This window comes from Aristolochia californica, unplaced genomic scaffold (assembly GCF_029961685.1).
Source record: "Aristolochia californica isolate CCGP_79_NKW_82.1479 unplaced genomic scaffold, dmAriCali1.0.hap1 SCAF_5, whole genome shotgun sequence".
Classification (NCBI taxonomy): domain Eukaryota; kingdom Viridiplantae; phylum Streptophyta; class Magnoliopsida; order Piperales; family Aristolochiaceae; genus Aristolochia; species Aristolochia californica.
Window position 1 is genome coordinate 11,111,945 of NW_027182214.1, and position 19,883 is coordinate 11,131,827.

General features: G+C 40.9%; 1 protein-coding gene across 1 annotated transcript; it reads left to right on the forward strand.

The window, feature by feature from the left end:
• The first annotated feature begins 977 nt into the window (after positions 1–977).
• Positions 978–4,397, forward strand: LOC137966430 (uncharacterized). The gene is made up of 5 exons (XM_068813036.1): positions 978–1,248; positions 1,667–2,366; positions 2,802–3,214; positions 3,929–3,998; positions 4,107–4,397. Exons 2-5 carry the CDS (start codon positions 1,729–1,731, stop codon positions 4,180–4,182), a joined length of 1,197 nt encoding a protein of 398 aa, XP_068669137.1. The 5' UTR covers positions 978–1,248; positions 1,667–1,728; the 3' UTR covers positions 4,183–4,397.
• Positions 4,398–19,883: the final 15,486 nt, after the last annotated feature.

Below are 19,883 nucleotides of genomic sequence, written 5' to 3' on the forward strand. Positions count from 1 at the left end.
AGGGCTACAAGCTCTCAAAAGGAAAAGACATAAGTCGACACACATCATCTTCTCTATTTACACCCTTGTACTATCCTTATGAGAAGGATACTAATTTACACCCTTTGCCATCTCTTTGACGTGTTAAAGGTATTTACTTTAATGCCCATTTGAGATATCTTCCAATACTCTCTCTCAAGTTGGGGAAAGAAAACCTCGTAAATACCCAACTTGTTGCATATATTTGTATCTTGGATGTGACTTGCTTCGTCAATATATTTGTTGTTTGTCCTTGAGATGAAACATGTTTGAGAGAAATAATGTCAGCCTGAACTTTTTTTTGTATGAAGTGGTAATTTACCTCAATATGTTTTGTTCTTTGTGGAAGACTGGATTTGAATTAAGTCTTTACACTTTTCTCTCAAACTCTCTCTCTCTCTCTCTCTCTCTCTCTCTTCATCTCCTTAGCATCCCTCTCTTCTCTTCCTTCTTCCGCTCATTTTCTTCTCTTCTTCTTTCTCTCCTCTCTCACCCTCTTGACCGAGTACCTATCGTGGGATCCTAAATCTAACAAAGAGGGAAGAGGAGGAGGAAAAGAGAGGAGAGGGACAGTGGATTATAACTTGAAGATCTAGTATGGGAAGAGATGGTGTTGAGAGGAGGATGATGGAGTTGGTAGAACAATGTCTATAGGAGGAAAAAGAGATTAGTGCCCGATTTTTTGGGAGGGCTCAATTTAGGTCGATATTTTTTTCCAACAATTGTTTTTTCGGCCTCTCATGGATGACAAACCTTGCCTGAAAATGATTTAATTTCTCTGATAAACATTTTCATGCAAATACACATTTTTTGGAAATATAGGTACTACTAATATCTGAAAACGATGTTTTTACTTCGAAATGCTTTTTTAAAATTTTCGGGAAAAATCGGTAATAGGACCTTTTTATTTATTTATGAGCAATGACGTTCACGCGGAGCTTTCGTGGTCATTTCCGGGATACGCTCTCGGAGGAAGAAACCAAAAAGAATCCGTTTCTTACTTCTTTCCCTTCCTCGTTCATATCTGACTCTAATAAACGATTCCTTTTCTTCTTTATGGATGCGAGGTGGAACTCGTTGACCTTGTCAATCTTCTTTTCCCAGCGATCGAGTCAGTCAATTTTTCTACGCCAGCCGTCTTTTCTCACCTTCTTCACGAGTTTAGCGCCTTGGTTTCGAGATCTCTGGATTAGGGTTTCCGAATAGTTGCTCCTTTCTTCATCTTGTAAGGTATGGTATTCTTTGTATGTTTATCTTCAAGCTACTAGCTGAATTTTGAATTCCGTAGGCTTGGTGAATGAATTTTTGAGGGTATACTTTCGAGTTGGTTGTAGCTCAAATTGATGAATTATTTATTTTCTACGAAATATTTCTGAGACCACACTGATGTGGGCATCCTTCTATGGTACGTATTGAATATCTAGTTTGGGCGAATGTATTTTGTGGATACTTTTGAGGATAAGATTTACTACTTTTTACGCAAAGGTTGAAGCTTCTTCACATTTGATTCTTATGATTCAAAAGTAGTTAATTGAAATATATCTGCACAGCATGAATATGTCTTTGTAAAGATCCTAACGTCTTGCATGGAATGATTTCATTTATTCATTGAAACTAATACTTACGCTCGTTACTTGTTTTGTACTAGACCCCGTTTGAAGCTGCCTCCTGGAAACTATAGGTATAGATAAATCAAAACAACTGTTTGACATGACCATCTCCAAAGGTTCATACTACAAAATGTCACGACCTGGGAACTCAACGCCTGGTTGGGCTGCCTTCAATCGCAAGCTGCAGAAGAAACAAGGGATTGAGACCGAGAGTGAAGTTGATTCCTTTCCTCCGATACTGAATGTGACTGCTTCTGATCCCCTTAAAAACTCAGGGATGAACTATATCCCATCAACGAGGACATTCTCTTCAATTGTTCAAGCTCCTGCAGCAACAGCAAGCACATTATTAGGTCATAAAATTAATGCTGGGGAAACTACTCTTATACCAACTGTTGAAAAGCTAAAGAAGCTATACAGTTGGGCAGGGAGAAGTCTAATTGAGGATATTTTGTCAACTATAAATAATGATGAAGACCAGGCCTCAGAGCTTTTGGAAGCAATGGAGTCACCTTGCTTCAAAGTCTCAAAGAACTCTACCGGACCAAGATCTGTTCTTGAGGATCAGGTTGACAAAGAGGAACATTTAGAAGCAGACAACTCACAAGAAAATCATCGACCAAGTGGAAACCAGGTGCAAATGATTGCAGGCCAACTATTTTCAGTACCAATTGAACCTGAGTGGGAGGAGGATGATGTTTATTTGAACCATCGGAAAGATGCACTGAGGATGATGAGGTACATTTATTTTCCATTCTGAACCCTTGGCAACAAATGAGTATGTTTTTAGATGATTACGTTGATTTTGATTGACTAAATTTAAATTATGCGCTATCTGCAAAAAATACAGTGGAAACAATTGTCTTATTGTATCACTTATATTAAGGGCGGTATGTCTGTTGATAAGTATCCAATGTTTCAGACCTCAATGTCTAGTTTGTTGTGCAAATTACTTTCCAAACATATTAAGTTAATGACATGGTGACATTAAGTTGATGTGATGTTTGTTGTACAGTAGATTGAATATTGCTTTAGCATATCAACTCATTTTTCAAGACATGAAACTTACAAAGTAAAAGAGAAAGTATAATAGCATTTTTGTTACAGACTATGAGTCAATTGTATCTTTGAAAGTATGCATGGCTTTATAATTCATTTTTCTTCATTGGATAGGTCAGCAACCCAGCACTCTCGAGCTGCTAATAATGCCTATATAAGAGGTGATCACTTTTCTGCTCAACAGCTTTCACTAAAGGCCCGAGAGGAGTTGTTAGTTGCAGAGGAATTGAATGGAAATGCAGCTAAAGAAATTTTATGCATTCGGAACAACAAATATGATCCATGGAAGTTGGATTTGCATGGCCTGCATGCATCTGAAGCTATTTCTGCACTCAAAGACCATCTTCACAGGATTGAAACTAACATGCCTTGTATTCATTCTGTATCTATGCATTCTCCTGCCTATCGAGATGGAGTGAGTATATCTTCTTCATCAAAATCTGTTGTGTCTCCTGACATGAAGGAAGAGGGACGGAAACAAAGGGTATTGCTTGGACACAAACAAAAAGTTCTACATGTTATTACAGGTATGATATCCATGCGCATGAATGGTGTCATTAACACTTTTATGCTAGTAAGTTAATTTGTTTGTTGAATTTAGAAAAAATTAAAAAATGAAGAAAAAGGTTAATCATCTCATATATTTTTATGAGGTTTGTTCAAGTATTAGTAAAAGTTGTCTTTTACTGTAACTCTGAATTTGAGTTATTAGTTGAATTCACTCAAACTAGGAAATTGAGATCAGTACATCATTCCAGATTATAAATAAACTGTGGTGTCATGGAAAACATCATCTTTGAGCATTTTTCTCTGTCCTGTACTCTGCTCTTGGTTTTCTCAGTTTCCATCTATTCCCACTATCATTATGAGACTCCAGGGTTCAACAAGTTTTCAATATCCGACGGTCCTGCAACGAGCTGGAAGTGTCATTTTTCTTGTTTAGTTCTTGTATGTGCTTTGTTTTTCTTTTTTTTTTATGGCTGTAAATGAGATTATTTTTCTCTAGCATTTGGTTTTGCTTAAACTTGACAAGAGACACTTGGTGTTGAATAGGATTAGTTTAACAAGACAAAGAGATGTCTGTAATTGGTTGATATTATAATTGTTACAGTATGTTGTCATATTTGTCATAGTTTTACATATTATAGAATATGTTTATAATAGTCGAGTGGTACTGCCTGCACTCCATTCACCTATGCTAAGGTTTAAACTGAAAATTTGCATATTCATCTTCTATGTAGGGATTGGTACCCATAGCAAAGGACAAGCAGCACTTCCTGCAGCTGTGAGAACCTTCCTCATAGAAAATAGGTATGGTTTTCACAATCTTCATCTCCATTCAGGTCAGCTAAAGCTGTTCATGACTTCTACTTGCTTTTTTCTTTATGAGAAGAAGTTTCTTTCTGGTGAATCCTGCAGGTATCACTTTGATGATGCAAGGCCTGGGGTACTTGCTGTTCGGCCCAAGTTCCGCGACACCCGAGTTCAAAAATAGTTCATGTACACCTGTACAATTTGGGTCACAAGTCTTCGACCCTATCTCCTCAAATAGTTAATGTAAACCTGTACAATTTGGGTCTTAAAAAGGTTGATATGAACAGGCATTGTAATTTTTATACTATTCATAGTTGTATTTTTAGTGGAAACAAGTCTAAGGGTCTTGAACTTGCAGGTATCAACTGTCATTGTAATTATTGTACTCTATACTATTTAATGTAACTTGTGCATTGACATATTAGTAGCTTTCTGCAAACTGAATGTGTTTTGAAGTTTTGATTAACGTAGGAAATAGTGGCCAAGTATGAAGAGCCACTCACAAGAAGATGTGTTTTGAAGTTTTGATTAACGTAGGAAATAGTGGCCAAGTATGAAGAGCCACTCACAAGAAGATGTATTTCTGAGCTGTTGATCCACTTCCTATACTATCTGTTGATCTGTTGAATTTCTGAGTTGACCAGCTGATAGAGAAATCACCATGAGAAGAGGTCTCATGGTTGAGTTGTCTTCCTCCATTGAATCGCAATTTTTACAAGGCATTTGGCCTCTGTTTTTGCAAAGACCCATTTCCAATTCTTGCCAAACTCTTTATGGGTCTTTTTGGAACCCCATGGAAAAGAAAGGAAATAAGATAAATAAAATAAATAAATAATTAATCATTATTATTCCAAAAATAGTTAGTGAAAAGAAGAATTTGATTATTATCTCATTTTTATTAATTATTTTTGAAAATAATAATAATCAAATTCTTATTACTTTTTCTAAGGGTTTTAAAGAAACCCTAAGAGTTTGCAGCTGTTTGAGAAATCCTCTTCAAAGTAAATTGGAGCGAAAAATCTTTACTTATCACATGATTTTTTTATTAAAGGAAAGTTGACATTGTATTCAACAAAAAGCCAGTCACTGTGGACAACAAGGCCATGAAATTACTCGATTATCACTTTGCTAATGGTACACAATTAGTTTTCTTTCTAGAGGTAAAATTAAGAACATGTAAGATAAAAAGACAAGTAGCCCAAACCGAAATTTGCATTACGTAAGCACTATATTAAAAAGATAATGATATGTTTACTTTTCTTTACGTTTTTATTTGAAACTTTCGCAGCTGTTACCATGACTAGTAACCAATGCTATTAAAACCAAACCGGTCATAAAAAATCAGTAGGATGACTGATTTTGGTTCAATTCGGTCAATTGGATTCAACCCTTGGATCGGATCCAACCGAGTTCTCTTATTTTCTATATATTATATTGTTTTATTGAAATTGGACATAAATCAATCTTCCGGACCAAAACCGTTTCCTTATATAAGAACTGAAAAAGGGTTCAATTCCAATTAAATCGAATTGAAACGACTGATTCTGTCTACTTGTTGAGCTAAAGGTGGTTCTTTTGGATATCAACTCGGTTCTGCTGGAGGCATAGACTGTTGACGAAGACGGAACCCATTGGATTCAGAAACTTGAAACAGCAGTGGCATCGCAAGAGGGTGTCATCTAATAAACTCACCCATACTAAAACCACTTAAAGAACAATGAGAGGATTAGTGAAAGATTAAAGATGTTAGGTCTTCTAATGAACATCTAGAGAGATGACCCTAGAGACTGATTCTGTCTACTTGTTGAGCTAAAGAATTTCTAGCTTGCATTCAATCTACACAAGCTAATTGGTTATATTTACAATGCAAGAGTCACTTGGCTTCATAAATATAACCCAATTTGCTTTTAATTATGTTGTACCCCACAATACTTTTAATAGATTTGTGAAATAACATTCACTATAGCCTTCTATTTTCTGTTTTTTTTTATATATACATTACAGCATTGGATCATTGCTCATTCGGGCCTATCGTTGATAATTACTGCATCGGCATCAGTCTTATTGACAAAAATATGATTCTCCTGCCTACTTTTATACAAACTACCAAAACAAATTAGGACTACAACCCCAATTGTTTCTCTTACAAGACAAAAAGTGTCCTAAGGAGAATACAAGTATAACTATATAACAAAACAAAATTTACTTATCCTGCCATGCCAACCAATTTTGGCCTAAAGGAGGCTCTCCTAGCTGGCATTATTCAGTCTATTCCCTGATCCTCTGAAATTGTTTCAACACGTATGTGAGCGAACTCAGTAAGCTCTATTCCTAGTCACAAATAAAACCAAAAAACCATATAGAGAGTCCAAAGCATAATCAAATCCAAAACTTATTCACATTTAACTCAAAAATCCTATATATCTCAAACTACTAGTTAACCCATCACTCCACGGTTACCATGAATATTGTCTAATAATAATAATAATATTGATTTAACATGGAATTTTGTAAAGACATTTAGCATAAACATGGATCTACTTCAATTTCTAATCTTCAATTGTACGAATTTACACACTAGTAAATCTTATTAAAGGATATCTCTTGTATATAACACTACCTTAGGACATGTCCTTGTTAGTCATCAAATAAAGTCCTTACCCCTTAACATTGGTGAAACACCACCTTTTCAAATTTCACATAGTTTCATTTTGTTCACACGCTCTTACCCTCGCTGAATTCTCAATGAGAGTCCTCATTTTTTATGTAGTAGTTATTCTATTCATTCTCATATACCTTATCGGTTTCCCAACAAGGTCTTTACTTCTTATGTAGTAGTTGTTCTGCTCACACACACATCTCCTTATTGGTTTCCAAATAAGGCCCTTATTCCTCAAGTAGTGGTTGTTCTACACACACATACCCATATTGGTTTTCCAATAAGGTCATTATCTCTCATGTAGTAGTTGTTCTACTTACACACACATACCCTTATTGGTTTCCCAATATGGTTTTTATTCCTCATGTAGTACTTTTTCTACACACACATATACTCTTAATGGTTTTCCCACTAAGGTCCTTATCTCTTGTGTAGTAGTTGTTCTACTCACACTCACATACTCTTATTGGGTTCCCCGTAAGGTCCTTATTTCTCACTATAGATGAGGCATAACATTTTTTCAAAGTTGGACTCAAAATGTCAACAAAAATAATATTGGTCACTCCACAACCCTTAATCAGCATTCTGAAAGAGGTCAGACTCCTTTTTGAAGATCCAAGAAATTATCGACTTTATTTAGGTAAGTTAATGCTTTTTTTGTCCCTTTCATTGAAATAGACCCAATCTTTTTCTTTTAGTAGGATCATGCATCGAGAATGGTCAGGATAGCTCAACTGGTAGAGCAGAGGACTGAAAATCCTCATGTCACCAGTTCAAATCTGGTTCCTTGCACGTGATTAATGTATCGAACCACTTGGTGTTCCAAGTGAAGTCCACATTATCTTAATAGTATCTTAATAAGGTCCTTATAATCCTCCTCTAGACAACCAGGCAAGGCCTAGACACCCAACTAATAATTGAGGCACAATTATTTTTCCTCTCCTGGTCACCCAGTTGATCCTCTATGTAGATAGGAGACAATATTTTTTCTCTCTTCATCATCCAACTGAGGTCCAGACTCCCCCCTACAGTTGGGGTAAAATTATTTTGAAAGTATATGCATAACCCCATATGCCAATGGTCCAAATCTTTATGGTTAATTTTCATAATTTAACACTCTTACGACTAAGGTCAATTACAACCATCCACTTGAGATTATTATAAGAATCATAGTCCAAGTTCCAAATATTTTATCCACTATTTATTGCTTATAAATTCACTAATTGGCCCATAGCCGTAATTCAATAAGGTTGATCGACCTTTTTAGTTATTCACGAATACTTACAGACTAACTTGTTAGGATTCCAATCCTAATTTCCTAGAACATTACATTTGTTGAGGACACAATAGCACACGGAATCACTCAAAGGAAGCAACAATAACTCACTGAATTAATTAATTTTAAATTCCATATTTTATAATGCTTTAAGAATATTTTTTCATTAATTATGTAATGATCAAGGACACAAGGGCAGAATTGTCAGTTTTAGCCCTAAAACACTTATGACGTAAAATCCTATTTAGAGGGTAGAGAAATAGAGAAAAGGCAAGTATTGAATTAGGTTAAATAGGGTTTGGAGTTCTCCTTTACGAGCACTAGGGTTGGGAAGTCTCCTTGACGAGCTCCATGCATAGTTCTCTCTTGATTTGGGTTTATTCTTCATCTCTTTGAATTCTGGTTTGCATTGATATTATCCAAGCTAAGGGAGAGGGACTTGAGTTACTATTTTTCGAGTTCAAGAAGAGGCTTTAGCCCCTTCCACGTTCACAGTAGCAAGAGGAAGTTGATCTCTTTCATTCCGAGCAAGAAAGGGAGGTTCTTGAATTTCCTAACCGAGAAGCACATCCAAAGGAAGTTGCTTTAGCCTCCAACCGAACAAGGCAGGGTTAGGAAGGCCTAACCCCTCATATGTGAACAACAACAACCTTCCCAGAGGATCCATACCCTCTTAGACGTGAGCAAAAAAAAGGGTATAACCCTTCCTGGACGAGAACAACAAGGGACTTCCTTAACCGGGAAGATTGAGAAAAGGAAACTCCTTTTCAATCTTACCGAGGACAGGTAAGGAAAGGAGGCTCCTTTCCTCCTTATAGAGAGCAACAATTCCATTGCAGTGCTGGATTCACAATTACCACGCCGAGTAAATCGATACATGGCTAGGGACCATAACAACTAGGTATTAGAGTAGGGTAACACGGTGGAGAATAACATTAATGAGTTAAGGGAAGTGGTGCTCAGAGGTCAGACAGAGACTGACAGAAAAATTGCTCTAATCATGGAATAGATGGAACAAATTCTGGATATGAATATTCAGATTGAGATATTTTTCTGGGATGATGAGAAATATGACGACTGGAAGGAATTCAATTCCGGAACAAATAGGAGAGGACAACTCGCACAACAGAGGGGGAGACTAGTTTGCTGGGCGCACTGGTTTTCCTGGTCAGACTGGAAATTTCAACCAGGGAGGATGCACCATATCAAGGTATACAAAACTTGATTTTCCTACTTTTAATGGGTCAGAAGACCCCTTGATTTGGTTACATAGGTGCGAATTTTTTTTTATCCATCAAAGAACAACAACTAGTGATATGGTAGGTCTGGCTGCTTCAACTTGCTTGGGGAAGCACAACTTTGGTTTCATAAAGTTGAGTTGGATAGATTAGTGTTGGATTGAGAAGAGTTTAAAGAATTATTCACTATACGATTCGGTCCTCCAGCCCACAATAACCCCTTGGGGAATTTGTTGCTGTTACGACAAATTGGTCCAATGGAACTTTATCAAAAATAGTTCCAAGAAAAATTGGCAAGAGCTAGCCGGATGGTTCACGTAGACGAGCGGTCAATTTATTTATAGAGGGCCTTAATGAGTCATTAAGGTTAGAGGTGGAGCTACATGCACCTGCTGACTTAGCTCGAGCAATGAATCTAGCTCACACACTGGAACTTCGACAAAAAGTTCAAAACAGGAGACCGACTTGGCAAGGGACTGGAACATTTCCACTAGCTGGCAAGGGAGGTGCAACACTAGCCCTCAGTTAGCCTCTCCAACAAGGCAACCAGTCCGAAATTATCCCAGTATTACTCTTGCAGCATATACACGGCCCAGCAACCCACTCGTCCAGTTTATTCGGAAATTAACTTGTGGAGAGATGGTTGATCGCAGGGCAAAGAACTTATGTTACAATTGTGATGAAACATACTGGGCAAGACATTAGTGTAAGAGGTTGTTCTGGTTAGAGGTCGATGAAATAAAAAAACCACTACAGATTGATGATACTATTGAGGAGGATCCCCCAGAAATATCTTTGCATGCCATTACAGAACAAAAATCCGCCAAAACGATGCAAGTCCGCACTCGAGTGATGAAACCTTGTAAGCCTTGTGGATTCGGGAAGTACACATAATTTTTTTAGTTAGACCACTGCTCAACACCTTCAACTATAGATACTTCCACACTCAACAACAATTGTTTCGGTTGCCAGTGGAGAAAAAGTTCCTAGCTACGACATCTGTAAAAAAGTTAAGTTCTCAATTGGTACGACTTTCTTTCATTCTGAATTTTTTTGTCATACCTCTAGCGGGGTTCGATATGGTTTTGGGTATTAAATGGCTGCAAACACTCGGCCCTATTTGATGAGATTTTACTGCTTTAACTAGGAGTTTTGCAATGGGCAGAAAATAAGTCTTATTACAGGGCAGTCACGTGGACAAGCCACATCATATTAATACGATTTACTCAAAGGACAATCCGGACAACAATATAGATAATCTTTTGGATGAATTATCGGACTTATTCCAAGAGCCCTTGAGGCATTGTGACCATCGGATATGTTTAAAACAGGGATTAGAAGTGGTGGTCGTTCACCTTATCGATACCCACATCTTTAGAAAGACGAAATTGAACCACAGTGCCAAACAATGCTACAACAAGGCTTTATTCGTAGCAGTCATTCCCCATTCTCATCACCAGTCCTCCTCGTAAAAAACCATGATGGTACATGGCGTTTCTGTGTTGATTATCGGGAATTGAATACCCAAACTATGAAAGATAAGTTCCCTATTAAATTGGTTGATGTTAAACACCTAGCCAACACTACCCCAAAGACCGGCCTGTTAAGAGCGGAAGATATAGGTACTTAACCCCTCCTTCGCGGGCCAACGTCCACGATGGCCCACTTGCTATGGCCCACTCTAGCGACAGCCCACTCCGCCAAGGTCGCCCCCTCCACACGTACGGTGGCCTACTCCGTCAAGGTCGCCCCCTCCGCATAGGTTGCCCCCTTCGCAGTCGCCCCCTTGGGGATTCGAACGCGCGATGAGGGAGCTAACTCTGATACCAAATGTTAAGCACCTAGCCAATACTACCCAAAAGACCGGCCTATTAGGAGTGGAAAACATAGGTACTTAACCCAGGACCATAACAGTTGAGGAACTTTTAGATGAATTGCACGGTTCTCATATATTCACCAAATAGGACCTGAGCTCTGAATATCATTAGGTTCGTATGCACCTAGACGACATCGAGAAAATGGCTTTTCGCACTCATTATGACCACTTTGAATTTGTGGTCATGCCATTTGGGTTATCCAACGCGCCATCCACATTCCAGGCATTGATGAACGAGGTATTCCGCAACTATCTTCGCAAATTTGTACTTGTTTTCTTTGATGACGTACTCATTTACAGCCAGTCTAGACATCAACATTTAGAGCATTTATGATTGGTATTTGAACTGTTGCATGCCATCAATTATATATAAAGAAATCAAAATGCTCATTTGCGATATCACATGTGGCCTATCTCTGCCATATTATTTCACATGGAGTCATAGTGGATTCTGAGAAAATTCAAGCTATTGCCGCTTGGCTGCAACCTCTGAATACCTCGGCTTTGAGAGGGTTTTTTGGATTGGCAGGTTATTATAGGAGTTTTATCAGAAACTATGGACCGATTGCTGCACCATTGACAAATCTCCTCAAGAAAAATTCCTTGATTTGGAGTGAGATGGCTACCTAGTCCTTTTCAGATCTCAAATTAGTTCTTGCATTGGCACCAGTTCTGCAACTTCCCAATTTTGATGAGTTATTTGAGGTCGAGTGTGACACATCAGGTGGGGGCATTGGGGCCATTCTAAAACAACACTTTCACCTTATTGCATATTTCAGTCGACACTAGGAACAAATTTCCAGCATATGAATGGGAGTTAATAAGGTTGGCCAAAGCTATACAACATTGGCACCCGTATTATGGGGTCGTGCATTTCTTATTCAGACTGATCATTACATCCTCAAATATTTGTTGGAGCAATGACTCACGACTTCTCCTCAACAAAACTGGATAAGTAAATTGTTGGGATTCGACTTTACGGTGGAATACTGCATCGACAAATTAAACAAGGCGGCTGATGCCTTGTCACGATGTTTGGAGACCCCGCTACTTCTATATGCTATCAACCAACTTCATTTTATTCTTTTAGATTTGGTGATGGAGGAAAATGCCAGCAATCCGGTTCTTCTTGATATGCACAAGTCAATCACAGAGGGGGCCATGAACTCTAGATGGACCATTCTGGACTCTCTTATTTATTATCACTCGCGATTATATATCCTACACACTTCAGATTTTGTTTCAGCCATCATCTCAGCATACCATGATAGTACTCATGAAGGCATCCAGAAAACCTTACATCGCATTCGAGTGGATTTCTATTGGTAGGGTATGAAGACCTCCATTGCAACATATGTAACATCATGTCCGGTGTGTCAATGTAACAAGGTTGAACACTTAAGTCCAATGGATCACCTGCATCCTTTGACACTTCCAACACAGGTGTGGGCTGATATTTCTATGGACTTCATCAAAGGTCTTCCGCTATCTTACGACAAGTCGATATTATTTGTGGTGGTGGATCGATTCTTCAAGTACGCTCACTTCATACCCATGGCTCACCCGTATGCAACATCAAGAGTGGCACAGATATTTCTCGAGCATATTGTTCGTTTAAATGGTATTCCAGAATCTATTGTCAGTGATCGGCATGCGGTTTTTACCAACACTTTTTGGTGTGAACTATTTCGTCTCTGCGGCACCAAGTTGAAGTTCTCATCATCATATCATCCTCAAACAGACAAAAAAACAGAGGTCATTAACCGCACTGTGGAAATGTATCTCCGATGTCTTGTGGGCGATCGTCCTAAAACCTCGGTGTACTGGCTACCGTGGGCAGAATATTGTTACAACACCTCCTTCCACACAGCTTTACAATCTACTCCCTTCAGCTTTCTCTTTGGCAAAGATCCGCCTTGGCTTCTATCGTATACTCTGGGCTCCACCCGCATGGACTCTATTGATCGAGCACTTATAGAACGGGACTAGGTGCTACAGAATATTTCTAATCGCCTCCTCAAAGCACATTTTCGTATGAAGGACTTCTACGACAAGGGACACCGGGATATCAAATACAAGGAAGGTGACTATGTCTGGTTATGACTCCATCCATACTGTCAACACTCACTAGTTGGCCAACAACGTCATAAACTTTCCCCAAAATACTTTGGGCCTTTCGCTATTATTCAGCACATCGGGCCAATAGCCTTTCAATTGCTACTTCCCGCAATGGCTAAACTTCATGATGTGTTCCATGTTTCATTACTTAAACCCTTTAAGCGTCCACCTCTATCGGCAATTCCGTCTCTTCCTCCGATGGACAATGGACAAGTTATTCTTACTCCAGCTACGGTATCGCGGGTCTGTCAGATTAATGACCAATGGAAGATTCTAGTACAGTGGAAGGACACTGAAAAAAAAAGATGCAACAAGGGAGTAGCTAGCCAACTTCCAACAGGTCTACCCATCTTACGAGCTTGAGGACAAACTCTTTCTCCATGGGGGGGGGGGGGGGGGGGGGGGGGGGGGGGGGGGGGGGGGGGAGGGGGGGGTGCAGCTGTTGAGGAAACAATAGCACACCAAGTCACTCAAAGGAAGTGGCAATAAATCACTGAGTTAATTACTTTTAAATTCCATATAATGCTTTAAGTATATTTTTTTAGTAATTATGTAATGATCATGGACACAGGGGCAAAATTGTTAGTTTTAGCCCTAAAACACATATGACGTAAAACCCTATTTAGAGGGTAGAGAAATAGAGAAAAGACAAGTATTGAATAAGGTTAAACAGGGTTTGGAGTTCTCCTTGACAAGCTCTAGGATTGGGAGGCATCCTTGACAAGCTCTAGGTATAGTTCTCTCTTGATTTGGGTTTATTCTTCATCTCTTCGAATTCTGGTTTGCAATGATATTATCCAAGCTAAGGGAGAGGGACTTGAGTTACTATTTTCTGAGTTCAAGAAGAGGCTTTAACCCCTTCCACGTTCACAACAGCAAGAGGGAGTTGATCTCTTTCATTCCGAGCAAGAAAGGGAGGTTCTTGAATTTCCTATCCGAGAAGCACGTCCAAAAGAGGTTGCTTTAGCCTCCAACCGAGCAAGGCTGGGTTAGGAAGGCCTAACCCCTCATATGTGAACAGAAGCAACCTTCCTAGAGGGTCCCTACCCTCTTAGACGTGAGCAGCAAAAAGGGTATAACCCTTCCTGACAGAGAACAGCAAGGGACTTCCTCCCTTAACCGAGAAGATTGAGAAAAGGAAACTCCTTTTCAATCTTACTGAGGACATGTAAGGAAAGGAAGCTCCTTTCCTCCTTACAACAATTCCGTTGCAGTGTTGGATTCACAAATACCACGCTGTTATACCCCAATTCCATGGATCATCCACCAGATGTTCTCCTACGTGTTTCTGATCGGAGAAGGCGAAGATAATTGAGCTTGTGAAGGGAAGCTCACCCTAAACCTCAAAGGGAGAATCCAACCTTGCTACAACTACTTTGATTAATGTTTGATTTCATACAGACCGGAGTCTTCCTTATAACAAGAAGGCCATGACGCTTACACTTCCCAAGCTATGCTCTTTCCCATGACGTCCCTACATTTCCCAAGTCATTCCCATGACGTTTACTCTTCCCCAAAGCAGACACTTCCCAAGACATCATTTCCCAAGCCATGACCCTAACACTTCCCAAGCCATGAAGTGGCCCACACTCCTAACTCAATATTACATTAGACCCAGCCCTTGACATAACTTGAAAGTGACCCCACCAAAATCCTACGTCTAGTAATGACTCCAGATGCTATGGAGTCCATAACATCACTCCCCTCCTGGAGACTGAGCTTGCCCTCAAGCTCGAAGGTAGGTTTGCTGGCTCGTGCCAACGGCTGGATCCGTGCACAAGTGGACAAGAAGCAGCACAACAACAGCGTCCCTGATTGAAAAAGAGAGCAAAGTGTGCAAGTGCCACAGCCTCATCAATGTCTGTAGTCGTTGAACCTTTGAAAACAATCTTGGCCACATCCATGTGACTAGTAAGAACAGAACCAGCACGACCCATAGGCTGGCAGCAAGGCCGCAACAATTTGAAGTGACAAGAGTGCTTCCCCTAGAGAACCATCCCGGATACATGTGACTGGAAATTCAGATGAACAGGGATGTAATGGAAGTACACTAGGAAGCCCACTGCATAGTTGGTCTTCATCACCATTATCAGCAGGAAATCCAGCTGTCCAGGAATCCAACCAGCTGTGCCTTCTCCATCATCCAGACAGCACAAGCTGCTGCTCACGGTCCGGTATACCAGCAAACACCTCACCATGGTTGACATGATTGATTGTAGCAGTGTCACAGCTGCAGCACTGTCACTTTGGCCAGACTCTTCCCTGACTTCAATAGTGTTCCCGTCAACAACGATAAAAATCATGCACCACAGCAGAAAATTCAAATTCTGGTAAAGAGAATGTTAAGCACCTAGCCAATACTACCCAAAAGACCGGCCTGTTAGGAGCGGAAGACATATGTACTTAACCCAGGACCATAACATCACACCCCACCTTCACGAGCCGACGACCACGGCGGCGCAACGACACTGGCCCAACCGCAGCATCGCAACAGCGGCGCGACCTACCAGTATTTTAATCCAGCCTTTGCGCGCAACGCAGCAGCACTGGCCCAACCGTAGCATCGCAACAGCGGCGCGACCTACCAGTATTTAAATCCAGCCTCTGCGTCGTTGCCGGGATTCGAACTCGTGATCGAGCGCTAGCTCTGATACTAAATGTTAAGCACCTAGCCAATACTACCCAAAAGACCGGCCTGTTAGGAGCGGAAGACATAGGTACTTAACCCAGGACCATAACAGAGAACCACCATCCGTGGAAGATATCCTATCTGCCAACAACGTCGCAAATGCAAAGGAAGGAAGACAATCTTTAGCAAGGACAGGCCGTCTGCCACCTATAATTTGGGCAAAGGCTGAATTTTCCAGGTGGGGCTCCACTGCATGATAAATTTGAGGTTGTAGTTGTGGCTGAGGTGCTCGTTTTACTGCCATATCATCAACATCTTGAAATATCAGCACCCTCTTGAACTCCAGAGCTATACGAATTGAACATGCAGGCATAACAGAAATGATTTGTGGTGCTGTCCCTGTCCTGCTAGAATGAGTTACCTCCAGCAGAGGAGTATCGGGTGTGCATTCCACAACAGATAATTGTGCTGCTGAAGTTACTGATGCCAGTATTCCCAAAAATGGCAGCACTGAGCGCAGCAATGGCACTGGAGGCAGCATTGTTGTCTGCCCTGTCAATACAGCGGTGTACACTCCCGTTATGCATGGGATGGAGCTGGAACCAAGGGTAGGACGTCCATTCTGCCAAGAAACAGTGCGATGCGGCTGGGAGACATGGATATGTGCTACATGGTAAAGGTACTGCTTAGCTTCATCACTTTGAACCTGTGTTATGATTTTCTGTGGAGTCCATTGTTGTATTGCCTCCACAGCAACAATTCGAAAAATTGGAAGGGGCTCTCCTGCCCACCCCAAGAATGCTACTGCAGCAGAAATTGGAAACTGGTGTAGCCGTCACAGCAATGTGACAGTAGCAACAACGAAAGTCAAAACTGATAATCCAACTCATCTATGAACTTGAGCCCCTACCCTCGGCTATTGCTCGCCCATACACTGGATGACACATGGAGCTTCCTCTCATCACTTTTCACCCAAGCCATTATAAGGAGTAACATGCCCAACCTCCAACACCGCGAGGCAAAACCCAATTACCTCTTCCTGTTGCTTCCCTTTACACCCTTCTTGAAGAAAATCAGTAGTACTGAAAGCATTGGAAGAGACAACAAATTTTTTTTTTAGTTTCGGGAAAACCCCTTTGTCATCTTTAAAGTTTAGTGCCATGCAGTAGCCGTCCACAAGAAGCAGACCGTTGTTGCATGGACCCTCTAGCACTGAAACGGTATTGGAAATGAGCCCCCTTTCTGTCGTGGTCCTGAAATGCTCATCAGCATATTGAGGTGAGTGGTTGGGTGAAACAGGTAGTTCAGAGTGTATGGTGAATTTTTGTTTGAGGAAATGTGGTGTCTTCCGGGTATTGTGTTTATCATGATCAATTGCAAATAAATTCATCTCATACTCTATACAAGCAGCATCCATATCATCTAAAACAATTAACACAAGTGGTTGAACTGTACTGTTACTACTGGAAAAATGACACAAAACATCCACCCTGTTGCTGTCGTCGTTCCCCAGAATAGAATATGTCCCCTGCTCCGGAGAAAAGATTTTGTGGACGGAAGACATAGCTAAGGCCCTCTGCTGCTTGAAGTGGAAGATGGCCATGATTCCAGAAAAATTAATTACCCCCATTGGCTTTGCCAACCAGCCAACAACATGATGTTGAGTCATTATTTCGAACAGCTCCCCAGCATTCGGAGTCCCATTTAAGCATGAAAAAAGAAGTTCATAGAGGCAGAGGGAAGCACACTCCACTGTAAGACAGGGTGGAACGGCAATGTCATACCTGTGTGGGTGCCTAGCAACCACGGGCGTTTATAGCACCACGAACAGGGACCCCAACTTGTTGAAGCCGTTTAAAGTCAAAGTCTTCTGTGCGCAGGGCAACGATTTCAACTTCGAAATCAAAATCACGGGGTTTGGGTTGTTGTCGGTTTGTAGAAGGACAACAATCACAGTGCATCAATGGTGGTTGTCTGGAATTTTTATACCACTTGCCAACGTCTAGCCCGTCGAGCTTGAGATGGTGTGGACTGCGCACAACAGGAAGGAGTGGCCGAAATTGATAACATTTCTGCTTCTCGACGAACATGTGTCTTTGTGCTGCTACGGCAGAGTATGTTGTCGGTTTGGAGGTCGCCTCGCCATCTGATTTCGGATGGCCGGGGAGTGTTTTCGAGACAGGGATCTCTCGGATCGTCTGTTCGGGAGGACATATGGTGTCCAATGAGAAATGGTTTGACGGCTAGTCCCCTTCCTGTTTGATCGACGAAGGATGTGTGGAGGATCCCTCTGATGTCGAACATGTTGAGTCCCCACATGTGGAAGTCTTCGTCGTGGAAGAGACAGAGGGATCTCTGATGTCAGGCATAGCGGATTTCTCTGATGTGGTGTATGCGGCACTGCTCGGGTGGGGAACCTCCCGTGAACCCAGAGAGTGGAAAAACTGGAGCATGGTCTCCCGAAGCTCCTCGATCGCCGTCCAAATCTCTGTTCGAAAGTCTTCAATGGATGTACGCCCATCAGTTGGAGGGGAAGAGTCGGCCTAGGTGGTCTTGTCTGATACCACCTTGTTATGCCCCAATTCCATGGATCATCCACCAGTCATTCTCCTCCCTGTTTCTGTTTCTGATCGGAGAAGGCGAAGATAATTGAGCTTGTGAAGGGAAGCTCACCCTATACCTCAAAAGGGAGAATCCGACCTTGCTACAATTACTTTGATTAATGCTTGATTTCATACAGACTGGCGTCCTCCTTATAACAAGAAGGCCATGACGTTTACACTTCCCAAGCTATGCTCTTTCCCATGACATCCCTACATTTCCCAAGCCATTCCCATGACGTTTACTCTTCCCCGAACCATACACTTCCCAAGACATCATTTCCCAAGCCATGACATGGCCCACACTCCTAACTCAATACTATATTAGACCCAGCCCTTGACATAACTTGAAAGTTACCCCACCGAAATCCTACGTCTAGTAATGACTCTAGATGCTATGGAATCCATAACACACGCCGAGTTACTCGATCCATGGCTAGGGACTATAACTACATTCCTCCTTGTAACTTTGGTTGAGATATCACAACAAGGGAAAGAAACCTCTAGAATGCCATCAAGGTCCTTGTATAACATTGCAAGGAAACTAAGGGCAAGGTTCAATTGGGATGTAAGTTGACTTCTTATGCTTCTGCACATTAAACAAAACAAGAAATTAGAATAACTCCTATAAACAATCTTGTTTTTGGGACTTAATTATTAAGAAAATATATTCACCCTAACATTTTTCAGCATTCACTTGACTTTGTTTAGTCCATGTGTTAGAAGATATAGGTAAGCTTGGGTGTCATTGTTGTAAATATATTATGTTTTTTTGTTTCTTCCTCATTCCTACTAGGGTGATGGGTATAATTATCACATTAGTATTTTTATCATATATAAATAAAGCTTATGTATAACCTCCTCCCCCCCCCCTCCCCCCCCCCCCCCACCCCCTGTTTATATTGCTTTTAAGTATAGTTTTTCATTAAATATCCACAGGGGCAGAATTTCCACTTTTAAGCCCTAAACTCTAATGACGTCACACCCTATTTAGAGGGAAGACAAATAGAAAAGAGGCAATCATTGAGTTAGGTTAAACAAGGTTTGGAGTTCTCCTTGACGAGCTCTAGAGTTTGGAAGGTCTCCTTGACGAGCTCCAGGTATAGCTTCTCTCTTGATTTTGGGTTTATTCTTTCCCTTTTGAATTTTGTTTTGCATTGATCTTACTGAAGCCAAGGGGGAAGGGTTGTTCCCTGTTTCCGAGTTCAATAAGAGGTTGTAGCCTCTCCTACTGGACCGAACAGAAAGAGGGGGCTTCTATCCTTCATTCCTAGCAAGGGGAGGGGTTTCCCAACCCCAAACCGAGAACAACCTCTAGAGAGGTGCTTCATCCTCTAATCCAGCAAGGAGCAGGATTAGGACACCTAATCTCTAGAACGTGAACAACAAAAATTAGCCAAGAGGGTCATAATCCCTCTCAACAGTGAGCAACCAAGGGTTCAAACCCTTCCTGTCAGAGAGCAGCAAGGGTTCTCAACCCTTACCA